Below are 14473 nucleotides of genomic sequence, written 5' to 3' on the forward strand. Positions count from 1 at the left end.
GACCGATCCCAGGAAGCCCCAGGAAAGCCCGGGGGAGGGGGCACTGCAGTCAGCACACAAGCACTGGTCACCGGGTAGGCAATGCTCCAGCGGGGACAGCACCTGGGGAGGGGACAGGCCTGAGGAGGACAGTGACACACGTCTGGGGTTCGTGTGGGACCCGGAAGGACCGGAAACACAAAGTGGACTGTTTCAGAATCAAGCAAGAGGCTCTCCTGGTTAAGTGCACGGGAGGAGAGGCGCAAGGCCAGTGCGACTGAGGAAGGGCGCAGAGCCGAAGGGGGAGCCTCAGAGGGAGGCTCAAACCCACGCCCGGGACTCAGAGCCACGAACTGCGCAGACAACATGAGCGGTGGAAGTTCGGAGAGGGAGTCCGAGGAGGGGCCGTCCGGAGGAGGCCTGGGGAGGGCGGTCGCCCCCGCGGTCTGCCGGTGGTGGTAGCAGAAATGCCGGGATGGGAAATGGGGGGGCCTTGCAGCCGGGGCCGCCCTTCCCTGCCAGGGAGTGCGGGGCAAGGACTCGCCCTCCTCTGCCCTCCCCGCGCCGCTCACCGGGCTCCCGTCGCAGCAGGAACAGACGCGCAGGGGCAAGGGGCAGGCCTAGCGGGCAGAAGAATCAGGGCCCGAGAGGCCGGCGGGGAGAGGCAGGGAGGCAGAGGGAGCACCCAGTTCTCCAGTGCGGGAGGTGAGGATGTGAGAGCAGGGAGTGAAGGGGCAGTTTCCAGACCCCAGGACAGAGACGGAAGTGAGGGCAGCGCCAACTGGCATTCAAACCAGTGCCCTGAGACCAGTGCCCTGAGACAGGGGTCCCAAGCTCTCCAGCAGGGCTGCGAGGCCGAGCGCCGGCCCGACTCAACGCCCTCTACAGGCGGACACGGGAGGCTCTGCGGAGGGGACACGCGGCCAAGCACGTGGTGATTGCATTAGAAACAGGCCACCTGCTTTTACTGAAGGCAGGTGCTACTTGAACTAGCGTGGTGAACGTCTTTAAAGTTACCGTTTTTCTCAATTTAGATTTTAATTCACATTTTTTTTTCTAATATCTATAAGCAAGGGGAATAAACATGATGTATCTAAGTAAATCAAACAAAACCCAATCACAATGGAGGACATTAGAAATACAACGGCAAGAAAAATAAATGTTGAAGACAAATAACATAGCAAGACAGAATGCAGTCTGCATCATCTACTAGAATCTCAGTGAAGGTGTTCTTTAGGAAAAACACATGCTTGCCTGTCTCCCAGGCTTACTCCTGAACTGCGCTGCAGGAAAGAAGGGACTTTCGCTGGTTTCACAGGAAAAAAAAAAAAAAAATCTTACACTTTTTAAAAAAAGTGGATTAAGCATTTGGTGTGGTTTAAAAGTTAGTGCATTCAGCTGAATAATACTTTATTAACTCAACCTCTGTAAATTTCCCAAGTTAAACATTGTCACCCAAAAGAAAGAAATCTTTGTGGTTATTTTAAAGTAAGTAATAGGTCAATATCAACTTTCTTATATTTACATGATACTTCCATACTTCTGAATATGTATTTAATCTTCCAAAAGAGGATCAGAAAGGATGGAAAGCAAGATAAAATAAGAATTTAAAAAAATCAAAGTAAATATTAATATTTTCTAGTAGCTTTGATTATACCTTGTTATTTACCTTTTATTGGCTAACCTATATAATTCATCGATCATGTCATTCTACTTTTCAAAAGGCACTAGTTTTAAGCAACTGATCTAGACCTATATGTACAACCTCAACAAGGGCAGGGAATGTGTATGTTGTTCACACTGTTTTCCCAGGTATGACCCAGTGCTTGGTAAATAATAAACGAACGAACGAATGAACGAACAAATAACAACAACATCATTGGCACCGGCTGGGTAGCTCAGTTGGTTAGAGCATCATCCCTATTCGTCAAGGTTGTAATTTCGACCCCTGGTCAGGGCACATACAAGAATCAACCAATGAATGAATGCATAGATGGGTGGACCAACACGTTGATGTCCTCTCTCTCCATTCCTCTCTCTCTCTAAAATCAATAAATTAAAAACAAAACAAACCAATAATAGCATCAATACTGGGTATTTTACTGTGTGCCAGATACTCTTCTATTAATCATTTTGTATACTTGTTTAATTTCCAACAACTCACGGGAAGAAGTTCTATTACCAAATCCATTTTTTTTTTTATCCTCACCTGAGGATATTTTTCCATTTTTTGTACAGATAGAGTGGGAGGGAGAGAGAGGAAGGAGAGAGAGAGAGAAACATCAATGTGAAGGGACACATCGAGTGGCTGCCACCCGCACAACCGACCAGGGCCGGGGACAAACTGCAACCGAAGTACGTGCCCTTAGCGGGAACCGAACCCGGGTCTCTCCGGACCACAGGCCGACGCTCTAACCGCTGAGCCAAACTGGCCAGGGCACCAAATCCATTTTTAAAGACAAGATACATAAGCACTCAGAAGAAACCTGCTTAAGGTCACACAGCTAGTAACTGTTTTTGAACTCAGGCGGCTGGCCCTGGGGCCCACACTTAAGCACAGCCCTACTTCTCTGCGAATAAATGCACAAGGCGATGATCTATGTGCAAATGTGTGCACATACAGAAAGGGATGTACAGGATAGAGCTGTAAGAGGACAGAACTAAGTATTGACAACATTATCACCAAAGACTGGAATCCAGGGGCAGTGGGAAGTGTCAAGTCGGATTTTCAGGATTAAGCTCTCCATAGCAGCAAAACTCCTGAATGTTCAAAGGAAACCCAGGGGTTTATAGGTAAAGAATACGTGACTCCGTTCAGTTCTAAAGGGGTGCTGGAGCCCTGGCTCAGAACAAAACGTGTGTTTCTGTCGGTCTGTAAGCAGGGTTGACGGTGCCCTGGCGCTGGGCCGGTGGGGGCGGCAGAGACTGCTGGCCCGCGGGCCTCCGCCTAGTGCCGGCTTCGCTGAGGGAGAGGGCCTTTCCTTTCTGGTTTTAATTCTCACCTGAGGATGTTTTTCCATTTATCTTCAGATAGAGTGGGAGGGAGAGAGAGAGAGAGAGAAACATCGATGTGAAAGAGACACATTGACTGGTTGCCTCCTGCACGACCCCGATCGGGGCGGGGACCAAGCCATAACTGAGGTACACGCCCTTGCCCAGAACCGAACCGAGACTCTTCAGTCCACAGGCTGAAAACCGGCCAAGGAAAAGAGCCTTTCTTAAGACTAGTCTGAATCTTATTCAAAAAGCAACATGAAGCTCTATGTCCCTTTGGTCCTGCTTAGGACACGGTGTTCTGAAAGCTGACATGTCTCTATGCTTTTTTCTTCCCCAGTGTCCTTCTCCTTCTCCCTGTCAGTCAGACGTTGGAGCCACTGGACACAAGTCTAGTTCCTGTCCTTGGCTCTGGAGGGCCGTGTGCTGACGCTCTTGGGGACGCACACGATTAAAGCTCGTCAGAGAACACGCCTTCTCAGGATCTGGGGACAAATGGAAAGAGGCCACGAAGCTCCTGAGGCGACTGCGACGGGAGTGGGAGGGACACAGCTCCCAGCGGCGGGACTCCGCTCCGCGGGACGGTAGGTGCTGCGCCCGAGGAGCCGGCACCTGGCGGGAGTCACGCCCAGGCGCTCGCCCTGCCGGCCAGGAGGCCCCTGGGTGAAAGCTCATTTACAAGTTGTGTTCCGCTTTGGTCACCTTTCAACCGGAAGGGTGCTGTCACCCTGAGGCAATTCAACAAGGCTGGTGACCGGCTCCGAGTTGGGGGAAAACTCCTGAGGAAGGAGGTTAAAGTTGAGTCACACATCAAGAAAAGCTTCCCCGACAGAATCCTCAGGGGACGTGAGGCGAGCGGACGCACGCAGCCTGGAGGCCCAGACGGACACGCAGCAAACATCCAAACCCGAGCAGTAAATTCGGGAGTGGGGTGGGAGCTAGTGGACAAATACAGTAAGGAAAGAAGACCCGCTCTTCTGTCCAAACAGCTGCGGTGGGAATGAGCAGCAGCACAGGTACGGCGATGGCCCGGGGAGAACAAGACGTGGGGAGGGATGCAGCGTCAGGACAGGAAAGAGGGGCCCACAGGGACGGACTTGAAGAACTGCCTTGTTAATCCAAGGGTCTTTTCCCTGTTCAGCACACTCTTGTTCTGTGTTCTTATCGATCCCACACCTGGCCAGCGTGAGAATGACAGACAGGCCGTTCTTAATGACTTCCTAGCCTTTGAAACTATTTTGGTGTCAGAGGGAGAAAGAGCCACTGCAAACTGTTATAAGGTTGAGCTTTCTGTCGGCTCAGTAAACTTTCCACTCTGAGACGACCCATTTTGTTAGCACAGAAACAACTTTGCCTGTTTACGTGATCTGCACACTGTTCCAGAAAAGTGACACCTGGTGGTCCCTCCTCAGGACAGGGAAACGAACGCCAGCGTGGGGGCTCCACACGCAGCACCCCCGCGTGTCAGCAGGAGTGTGCTGGTACCCCAGAAACATCCTCTCCTGCCTGCCGCCTGCCCTCAGCGCAGGGGTGCCTGCCCCGGGTCGGAGGCCCAGCCACGCCTGTGCCAGGACAAGGCTGCGACCAGCCCCAGTCTCCACACGCACCTGTTTCCTCCTTTCTCCTTCCTCCTGGGCGACAGTGCATGGAGGGAGGTTTTCTCCTTGTTTCAGACAAGACATGTGAAAGGGCGGCCACTGATGGCGCGGGCACTGTCAGCCTCTCTGGAAGGCTGTCCGACGCAGGGATTTGGTAAACACAGGTAAACAGGCTCGCAGGGCCCCGTTTCACAGCCGTATGCATGTCCCCAGGTGACCGCCACGTCTGAACTTCGCCCTGAAGACGCCACTTCCACTGCCGTCAGACATGCCCCGCTGTGGACTGTCGCCACAGTGAGGGCGGACAGCACTGGAGTGTTAAATGACAACACCAAGCTAGAAGTTTGCATAAATCTTGGAAAGGAGGAGGCTATGTTCTAACAACCTAGAGGCCATTTCTTAATACAGAAACCTCTGCATTCAGAAATCCATCCACTCATCCATCCATTTACCCATCAATCAATATGTATTAAGCACTTACTTTGTTACAGTTGAAAATATTTTTAAAAAGCCCTAATCTTGAACGACCTCATATTTCGGTAGAGGGAGAAAAACATGTGAACGAATGAGTATAACCATTACAGTAGGTAATGTCATCATGCTGTCGCATAAGCAGTAGACGAAAAGAGAGGAGTCGCGGTGTCGGGTGTGGTGTATTGTCCACAGGAACCAAGGGCACGGCCGTACTTGAGCTGAGTGTTGGGTGACGTGCGGGGAACCACTCCTGACTTACTGGGAGATCTGCCATGGATAGGAGTCTCCATTTCTGAGAACAACTACTTCTTCGGTGTGTTTTAACCCTTGTTTTCCCTTTTAAGGCAATGGATTTTGTGGTGAGAATATCTCAAATTCCACGCACTGCCCTCGGTTTGGGAAGTGCCCTCTGAAAGATGCCAGAGAGCCGATGGCCAGCTCTGAAGGCTGGCCTTGGGCACTGAGGGATGGCATCTCCCAGACAGCTGGGCGGCCAGGGTGCCTTACCACTTCCGTTGGTCGGTAGTATTTGAGGTCCACAGTCACGTGAACTTTGCCGGTCTCTTTACATCTGCCCACTTCATTTTCATTCTTTCCTTCCCACCTGTAAAGAAGATAAACACTTAATCAGCCTTTAATTGCTTGGGAGCATTTGGCCATGCTGAGGTCCCTCAGGAACCCAGCCGGCTCCCGGCAGGAGGGTACAAGCTCATTACCGCAGGAGCACACGCTGCGGTGTGACTGCACCGTTAGGGGAGGGAGGGTGACGGCAAAGCCTTCCACGTCTATGTAGAAAGGGTATGGCTTTCTTCTTCTGCTTTTCTTTTTAAGAAAACCGTGATGGGTTCAGAGACTGTAGAAATGACTGAATTATTCAAAATAATAAGGAATTGGGCAACTTTCGGGGAATTTAAGTATTTTGTACTTCTCTAGCCTATTTTTGATAAAGTCAATTATTATGAATTACTTTCTTCTGTCTCCCCCTTCTTTTTTTATTTTTGTAGCTGTATGGATATTTATTGTAAATTGAATACATTCCAGTATGGAATGCATTTCATACCCTAATTAACCATTCATTTCATGCCTGCATTCAAAATAAATTTTCTTGCCCTCCCCAGTGACCAGGGGACTCATTAATAAATCTCAGATGATTAAATCTCCAAAAAGTGCACAACTAATTGGTTTACTCTTGCTAAGAGAGGGTACATTAGCATCTCTCTACCTCCTTTGATCCAGCTAGTGTTATTTCTTCCGTAAACACCTACAGTTGGCAACAGGTAAGCATGCTGACAGCAGCCCCCAAGGCCACGCTGCTTATGAGCTTCAAGACCAGCATTTGGCTGGAATTCCATTTCACATTCTCATTTTTTAAAGAGATAGAGCCACTGGCTTAGCTGACCTCTGGATTTCAAAAATCTAATACCCAAACCAAAAATACTGTATAAATTTGAATTATTTTTATAAATGAACCATTTGGTAAACAAAGAAAAGAAATGACAAAGTAGTGTCTGACTTTAATGCTTATGCACAGAACTGGTTTGCTTCATCAGCTGAGACGAACCTACGACAAGAGGGTTCCCAGTGCCCCTGCATCAGAGTCACAGTGGGGATTAAAGAAAAGTGTTAAATTAGTACTCAACTATGTGACTCGCAGGTACCATTGAAGATGAAGATTAACTGTTGGTCACAGTTACATTCTAGACATAAGTTGGACATTGCAGACATTAACTGGCCTCATAGCTTCATTTCTGATCAACTGCCTGAAGGTTCTATTTTCCATGCGCTTTTTGAAAGCAGAGGGATACATTTCACCATTGGAGGACTATTGAGTTTATTAATATGCTAAATTTGCCAGTGCACTCGGGCAAACAGAGAGAATTACGGAACAGGGTGTTGACCATTACAAAACTGTGCCACCAGCATCTCCCCAGGACTTTCATATCAATGGACTAAAAAAGAAAAGTTTGATAATTTACTTGCTTGGTTTCATTTCGTACTGTTGGCTTGACTGATTTGGCAGGCTCAGAGCTAAGTTTCTGGAAAATTCACCTGGAAATGGTACGTGGATGCCTTGGGGAGGGTATGTAGACCAGAAATGCTGTAAACGAGAGAGCCTACAGGTTTGGGGATCTCTGACTGATAAAGCCCGAATCTTGGCTAATATCTACAGTGCGGTAGAATAATTGGTAGTCATTAATTTTAAAAAATCACCTACTTAATACTAAAGTTAATTGTTTAAGTGAAACCTTTTCTTTGGTTAGGCTCTGAGTAAATAAGAGGATGTCTGTATAGTAAAAGAATGTTTTAATTTCATTTTTGTTTACATTTTATACTTATAAAGAGAAACAAGTTCAACATATACCTTTCTGAAAATATCTCCAACTAAGCCAAAAGGGTTTACAAAAATACTGTTCATGATTTTCCTGTTTTTTTCCCAATTATAGCTAAGCACATAACCTATCATGTTTGCTTATGTACACACGTACATTTAACACTGTCCTTTATGTTGGTAAATCTGCTTAGAAGTGACAAACTTCAGACGTGATGAGTCAGACATATCTATATTGACATTTTGTTGGAAACCACACACACACACACACACACACACACACACACACACACACACATTGAAGTTGCTCGAGCCCTGGGAAAACTTGGAGGGCTTTCCGTGACCAGGAAGGAGCGTGGGGCCAGGAGGAGTGAGGCTAAACCAGCGGTGTCTAGACCAGGGGCTGGCAAACGGCATCTGGACAGAGCCGGAAAGTAAATACTGTAGGCTTTACAGATCACATGCACACGGCCTCAGTTGCATTTTCGTCCTTTTCTCCTCCTCCTTCTGCTTGCTATTCCTCTTCCTTTTCTTTCTCTTCTTCCTTATCACCATTAAAACAACAACAACAACAACAAAAAAAACTACCCTTAGAAATGAAAAAATCTCCTTAGAGGACAGTAAAACCCAGGCCTCCTGGAAGCTGTAGGTCACCCCTGCTGTAGGGGTGAGGTCAGTGGTGCAGCCGTCCCCTCCACAGAAGGACAGCATCTAGTCTCCTTTCACACAACAGCTTGCATCTCATTGAACCAGCTCTAACTTTCCTGCCCACTGCTGATTCTCTCTGATTGCTCTGCGGTCATATGCCAACGTGTGACATTTATAACAGCCGCTGGGATGGGAAAAGACTGAAGGGAGGGATCTGCGAGTCAGACTCGAGTTCGATGCTCCGTGGGCTCCTGTGGGTCTGAGCGCCCGCACACAGGCCTTCTTAGTCTCTGACGACTGCTGGGCTGCCGTCTGCAGAGGCTGCCTACGGTCAGCCATCTCTAAGGGCACGATACTGCCCCGTGATTAATACAGCTGCACTGAATAATCAACTGCAAGCAGGAAATGGCTCAAAGCAGAACGCAGTTGGCAAAATTACTTTCTAATGTGCACTAGATCTACACGGGGGCAGTAAGCAAAAGTTTCGGCCAAGGGCCAAAAACATGCAGTTACAACAATACACGAAACACTTGTATTAACAAGTAGAAGGTAACAGCTAACTTGTCCTAACAAGTAATGTTATGACTCAAAGCAGAGCTGCAATGTTCATGAAATGATGATATCTTGACAGGGAGTAGAGGATTTAGCTAATTAACAGGAATTGCTAACCATTTATTTAGATCAACAGCTCATGGAGCAGGAATCCTGTATAATTCAATTTTTAAAATACATTGTTGGCTCCTAATAAGCATTAAAAAGCAGTGAAGAATAGCAGACTTAACCATGTAAGGCAAGATGAGGTGATAATAAAATCTCAACTAGGAGCCCCTTTAAGGAATAAAAACACAGTTGCTGGGTAAGTCGAGGTGAAGAGACACATTTAAAGTTGGGGGGAGGGGAGCAATGTCCTCCTTGTAGAAACCGGGAAATCACAAAAGCTCTCAGAAATGATTTCAGAACTCACTAGTTCATTAGGACACAGGTGCAGAAACAGGTTGCCAGAGGCTAAAATGCAGCCAGTGACATAACCAGTCCTGGAAGAAGTATTAGGTTCTGGATAAAGATATTTGTTTGCACACACATTACTTCTTCCCAGACTTCTTTCAGAAAAGGAATAAACTCACAAGGGCTGAAAGAACAGGAAAGAAAAGGGAGAAACCAAACTCTGGACGCTGGAGAGCAGATGGATGAGTGCACAAGAACTTGCAAGGAGCCCCAGGAAGCAGACTCCGAAGCAGCGGTGGTCAAGCAGAAAATGAATGAACCCAATTCACACTGTGGGAGCCTCCAAATGTAGGAAGTGCGGGCTGATTACAACTCTGCTTGAGACGCAGTTCGATGCCCAACCCCTCTGCGATGCCAAAGCACTGGGCAATGCCTCACCCTTTCTGGAGAAGAAGTTCCCAGGATTGAAGGCCACTGGGCCCAGTGAAGGGTGGAGTCACCACCCTGAAAACAAGGGAAGATTAAGTGCAGCGTGTGAACCATACGCTGAGATTGCCCAGACAGCCTGGGGTGCTGGCCAGCAGACTTATCTCCTTCCAGGGAGGAGACCGAGGACTCTGTGGGCACCCGGGATTCTCTGGCTCAATGGCCCTGTCAAGTCTCCCCACAGTGACGCAGTCAACAAACGCCATGTTCTCAGGAGCTCCCAATTAGCCTTGAAGCCCACTCTTAAACACGAACAGAAAACCAAGGAGTACCAGGCAGCAGGTGAGGAAAATCACATAAAAAACAGAAAGTCACAACAAACAAACAGAAAAACAGCAACTTGAAGGAAATAGAGCAAACAAGAAAGATAATAAGAAAAACACACCCATAAACCACTATTAATATGTTTAGAGACATAAAGAAAGATATCAAAGAAACAAAAACAAGATACTATGTAACAAAGGACAATTTTTATAAAGATTTTAGAAATTGAAAATAATTCAGAAATTTAAAATTCAAGATAAGATTTTGAAGACAAAGTTGAGAAAATCTCCCAGGAAGTAGAGCAAAGGCTTGAAAAACCGAAAGGAAGATAAAAAATCAGAAGACGGCCTCAAGAGGTCAGTATAATGGGATTTCCAGAGAAGACAGAAAAGATGAAGCAGAGCAAATAATTACCTAAAAATAAATCAAGAAAGTGGATCAGAGCAAAAGAACGTGCATTTTCAGACAGAAAGGGATACTCCCCAAAATAATGGATGGGGCTTAACTTGTAATGCATTAGGATTTTGCTTCACCAAACCAAAAAGTTATTTTATTTTTAAATCTTTTTAAAATGAGTTTTTATTGATTTTAGAGAAGAGGAAGGAAGAGAGAGATAGAAACATCAATGTGAGAGAAAAACGTCGATCGGCTGCCTCCTATACGCCCCTTACTGGGGATCGAGCCCACAACCCTGGCATGTGCACTGACTGGGAATTGAACTGGGACCTCTCAGTCCATGGGATGACGCTCAGTCCACTGAGCCATACCAGCTGGGCAACCAAACCAAAGAGTTTTTTAAAAGATCCTAGAAAATAGGGGTCCAACTCAGGAGAGTGGCTGAGAGAACCCTCCAGACATGCTGCAGGTCGGTCATGTCAGAATGGTCAAGGCACCCAATACAGAAGACATGGCTGATAGAATAACCCACGGGCTAGAAAAAGTTTGGGGTAGTTAGTGATAAATATATGAAAAATAAGGCAAATGAAGAAAGATAACAATTACTAGCTTTACGGTAAAAAAAAATGACACCTGTACAAAAAGAAAAAGTAATTGCAGTTTCCTAGAATGAGTAGCATTGATAATATAACACCAAGCTACCCTAAAATTAAAACAGAACAACAGAGTACTAAGAGAAAGGAGGGATGGGGCAAGGGAAGGAAAAAGAACAAAACCCTTGTTGTGACTAAGAGGAGGCCAACAGATAATGCCTAGGAAAAACAAAATTCAGAGCCAGCAATAAAAGCATGTTACTGAGAGACATGGGGCTAAGTGCCCGTGAGGCAGCTGGAGCAGAGCACACTTGGGTTTCCAGAGAACAGAACACAGAGTGGGGCACATGCTTGGCTAGAGGTAAATCAAGGCAATTCAGCAGAGCAGAAGAGCACACTCGCAGGTGGACAGCGCAGGCAGAATCTCGCAAACAGCACTAGGGTGTGGAACTGGACGGGGTGCCAGGGGGTTGCTGGGTCTTCTGACAATTCCTGTAGAATGATCGGAGTTTAGATGATGTGCTAAATTAACTGGAAAGAAAACAGTCATGAAGGAAGAACCCATCACCAACACACACATTACAAGCTGCAGACTGACGGGCCCAGGCTCTGCCCAGCAGCTCCCTGGACACTGCTGCCAGGGCTGGGCAAGGTCCACTCTGCCCACCCCGCCGGGGCTCTGCCCCAGGCTTTCTGCTCTGCCCACCTGCCCCGAAAACCCAGTGCTTCCTCCTCCCAGATCTCCTCCTGCCGTTCTGCCTTCTGGCCAACCAGAAAAGCTGAGGTCTGGGAGCCATTTCCTCTACATTGTCCGTGGAGGAAACCAGCCACAGGGCAGAGACTGAGGAGCCGACTGGGGAGGAGGCGAACCGGCTGCCGGAGGGCGCGTGTGTGCCCAGGGAGCCAGGGTGTCCGCACTGCCCGAGGCCGGCAGACGTCCAGGAGGACTCGAGAACTGAAACGGGCCCATTGGGCTTAGGTCCCTGGGGATGTCAGAAGGAGCAGCTTGATGGAGCCCCAGGACAGACGCAGACTGGCCTGAGGACATGGGGAGGAGAGGAGAGGCCACTCCGGTCTGTCTTAGCAGAGCGGGGAGATGAGAGGAAGGGCAGGGTCAGGAGGGAAGGAGTGTTCGCGGGCTGGGTTTGAAAATGTCAAGATGTCGAGGGGAAGGAATAGAAGAGGAGCGGTAGGCAGAGGGAGGGCCCACGGAGCTCCCGGAGAGGGGCGGGACAGAGGCAGCGTGGAATTTTTAGGTTCAGGGACCACTGCTTTAATTACAAAAGCTATCTTAGTTTCTGAAAGACAGTGCTAGTGTAAAGGCTGCCTCGTGTATACACCAGGATTTAAGTCGTACGCAGGTCTTTCGGATTGCTTCTGCCATGGACACTCCTTTGTCTGCATTCATGCTCAGTCTTTCTCCATTTTATTTATATCAGTAATAGCTGTTATTAAATGATGGGTTGCCAGCTCTTACATTGCAGTTAACAAATAATCAACTACAACAAAAAATGTGAAACTTACATCTATTCTACACTATTCATGTAGAAGGCTGTTCATGTCACTTGTTAGAGTAAAGGAGAGCTTTCTGCTGTGCTCTCTCTAACAGGCCCTTTGTAGATGTCAGGGGATGAATCCCCGCCGAGACTGGCGGGCAGTTCAATCTGTAGTTTCTACGTGGCGAGGGGGAGGGGGGCAGGACTTCAGGGGCGGGACAGTTTACGACAGGCCTGGTGGGGGAGGGCTCACCTCTCTCTTACGAGGTTGAGATGAGCAGAATGGGTGAGGTGCCCTCTTAAAAGGATAGTCATTTCTATGGGGAAGCCCCCAAACACTTTCCATAACAGTTGTCAATTGGTCAATATGTCCATTGCTTTCTTCTTTCTATCAGTATCACTGAAAAACTATTAAATAGAGAGGCTCTACTTTCAAATCGTCTCCTCTCATGCGTCATCCTTAGGAAACAGGCCTGGTGTAACTAGGTCAACGGTAAAAGCCTTGTGTGACTGTTCTCCTCGGGGGGAAGGGCGTGGAAGGGGCTCCAGTGCCCAGCTAGCTCCTGCAGGAGCCTCCGTGCCTGTGCTGCCTCATGGGTTGCTCACTGTGCGCTCTCCCCCTGCTTCATTTCGATTATTTTAACTCAGCTAACGTGTCCCAGTCCCAAAGACTGTAGGAAAAATATATGGAGGTCTTACTAAGGGGCCCTGATGGCAAGGTGGTAATTTCAGGCCTGCTGCTCAAGTTCTATATGAGCGTCTCAGCCAGAGTTCAGGGTCTTGTCATCTGTACCTCTCCCATTTGGCCAGCTTCATCTATCTCCCTTCTCCCACCTCCCACAAATCTGCACTGAGTACCTACTAAGTGCTAGGCACTAAGCTACGCCAGGTGCCAGGGACACATGCATGAGTAAGCAAGACATAGTTTTGTCCTTAAGAGGCTTAGGTCCAGCAGCCACCACGATGCAGTGTACTGATGATGGCAGAAGGCACACAGAGTGCTGTTCGAGGACCAGGGAGGGCACCTAGCAAGACTCGGTTGAAGGCAGGGTGTTGGCCTTAAGGAGGAAGCCTCAACTAGGACCTAGAGAACGGGTGTGGGGAAGCACAGCGTGTAGTAGGTGTAGGCATCTCTCGATGCGCTCCAGTGTGGTCAGGCTGGTCCAATCCAGTTTGTCTGCTTGCCCATCACCCACACACACTTACTAGCTCCTGCCTCCATGCCTTTTCTCATGCCATTCCACCCACCTGGAATGCTTTCCTTCTTGACTACTATCTATAACTCCCACTTCGGCCTAGGGCCCATTGAAATCTTCCTTTCTATAGATACCACTCCAATCTTGATCCCGGTGCTATTACTTCAGTACTGATGTGATAAATTTGCACAATAACATCATCTATTTGTATATATTTGTAAATAATGTCTTCTTCTTGTCACTCAATTAGAGCCTACACTTCTCAAGGACAAGAACATGCCTTTTGATTCTCTTGGATGAGTTTGGCTTTGAGAGAAAAATGAAGTGGGCAGAGAGCACATTTATTGAGCATCTACTATGTCTTAGGTACTCTGCTGGCAGTTCAATTAGGTAACATGTAGAGACAGTAGTTATTCTGAGGATCTAATGCATCCTTAGTTAAATCATTTAAATTGACCTGCTACCCAGTGAATTGCACTGCCTGTGTATGACATGGGATGAGGGCTGTCTCAGCCTGCTGGACACAGAAGACATCAGGGCGCAGATCAGAGCCTATACGTGCTAACACTTCAGGACCTGCTGCTGTGGTAAAGGGTCACGTCACTCTAGGTTGCTATAGTTTGTTTTTTATGGTTGAAAACCCAAGCATCTTAGAAGTTATAAATAAAATGATAGTAGGGCTTAAATTTCCAGAGATGGGAGGGAGGGGACAAAGAAGAAAGAAAGGAGGGAGGGAGGGGAGAAATGTTCTTTCAGTGGTAAGTTGAAGCTTACATGAAAAGTCCGAATCTCTTTATTACTACTCAACGTTATGTATATGCTGTCGAAGGCTTGGCTCTAGTTAGAGTATCTCGAGAAAGTTCTCACGGCACCTACATTAAAGAACAGGCTCTCCATGCGGGCTTTCTCCCAGTGAGTGGTTTTCCAAGCTCCTGTGACAGATTCTATGTGGTGGATGACATTAGATTTCACTCACCCTTGAAATGGACATCAAAGAAACAGGCAGCCAGTTGGTAAGGTGGGAGGTAGAGCTATTAGGGGCTCACAGATGCCGCGATGCTGTCAGGGAAGGGAC

At 47.7% G+C, this 14473-nt stretch overlaps 1 protein-coding gene across 1 annotated transcript in view; it reads right to left on the reverse strand.

Annotated features, from left to right (window-relative positions):
- Positions 1–14473, reverse strand: part of GMDS (GDP-mannose 4,6-dehydratase) — a 663665-nt gene that overhangs the window by 89477 nt on the left and 559715 nt on the right. The window contains exon 9 of the mRNA XM_036256635.1: positions 5553–5649. Coding sequence (XP_036112528.1) covers positions 5553–5649 — 97 coding nt within the window. The remainder of the gene's footprint in view (positions 1–5552; positions 5650–14473) is intronic.

This window comes from Molossus molossus, unplaced genomic scaffold, assembly GCF_014108415.1.
Source record: "Molossus molossus isolate mMolMol1 unplaced genomic scaffold, mMolMol1.p scaffold_m16_p_12, whole genome shotgun sequence".
NCBI classification, from domain to species: Eukaryota; Metazoa; Chordata; class Mammalia; order Chiroptera; family Molossidae; genus Molossus; species Molossus molossus.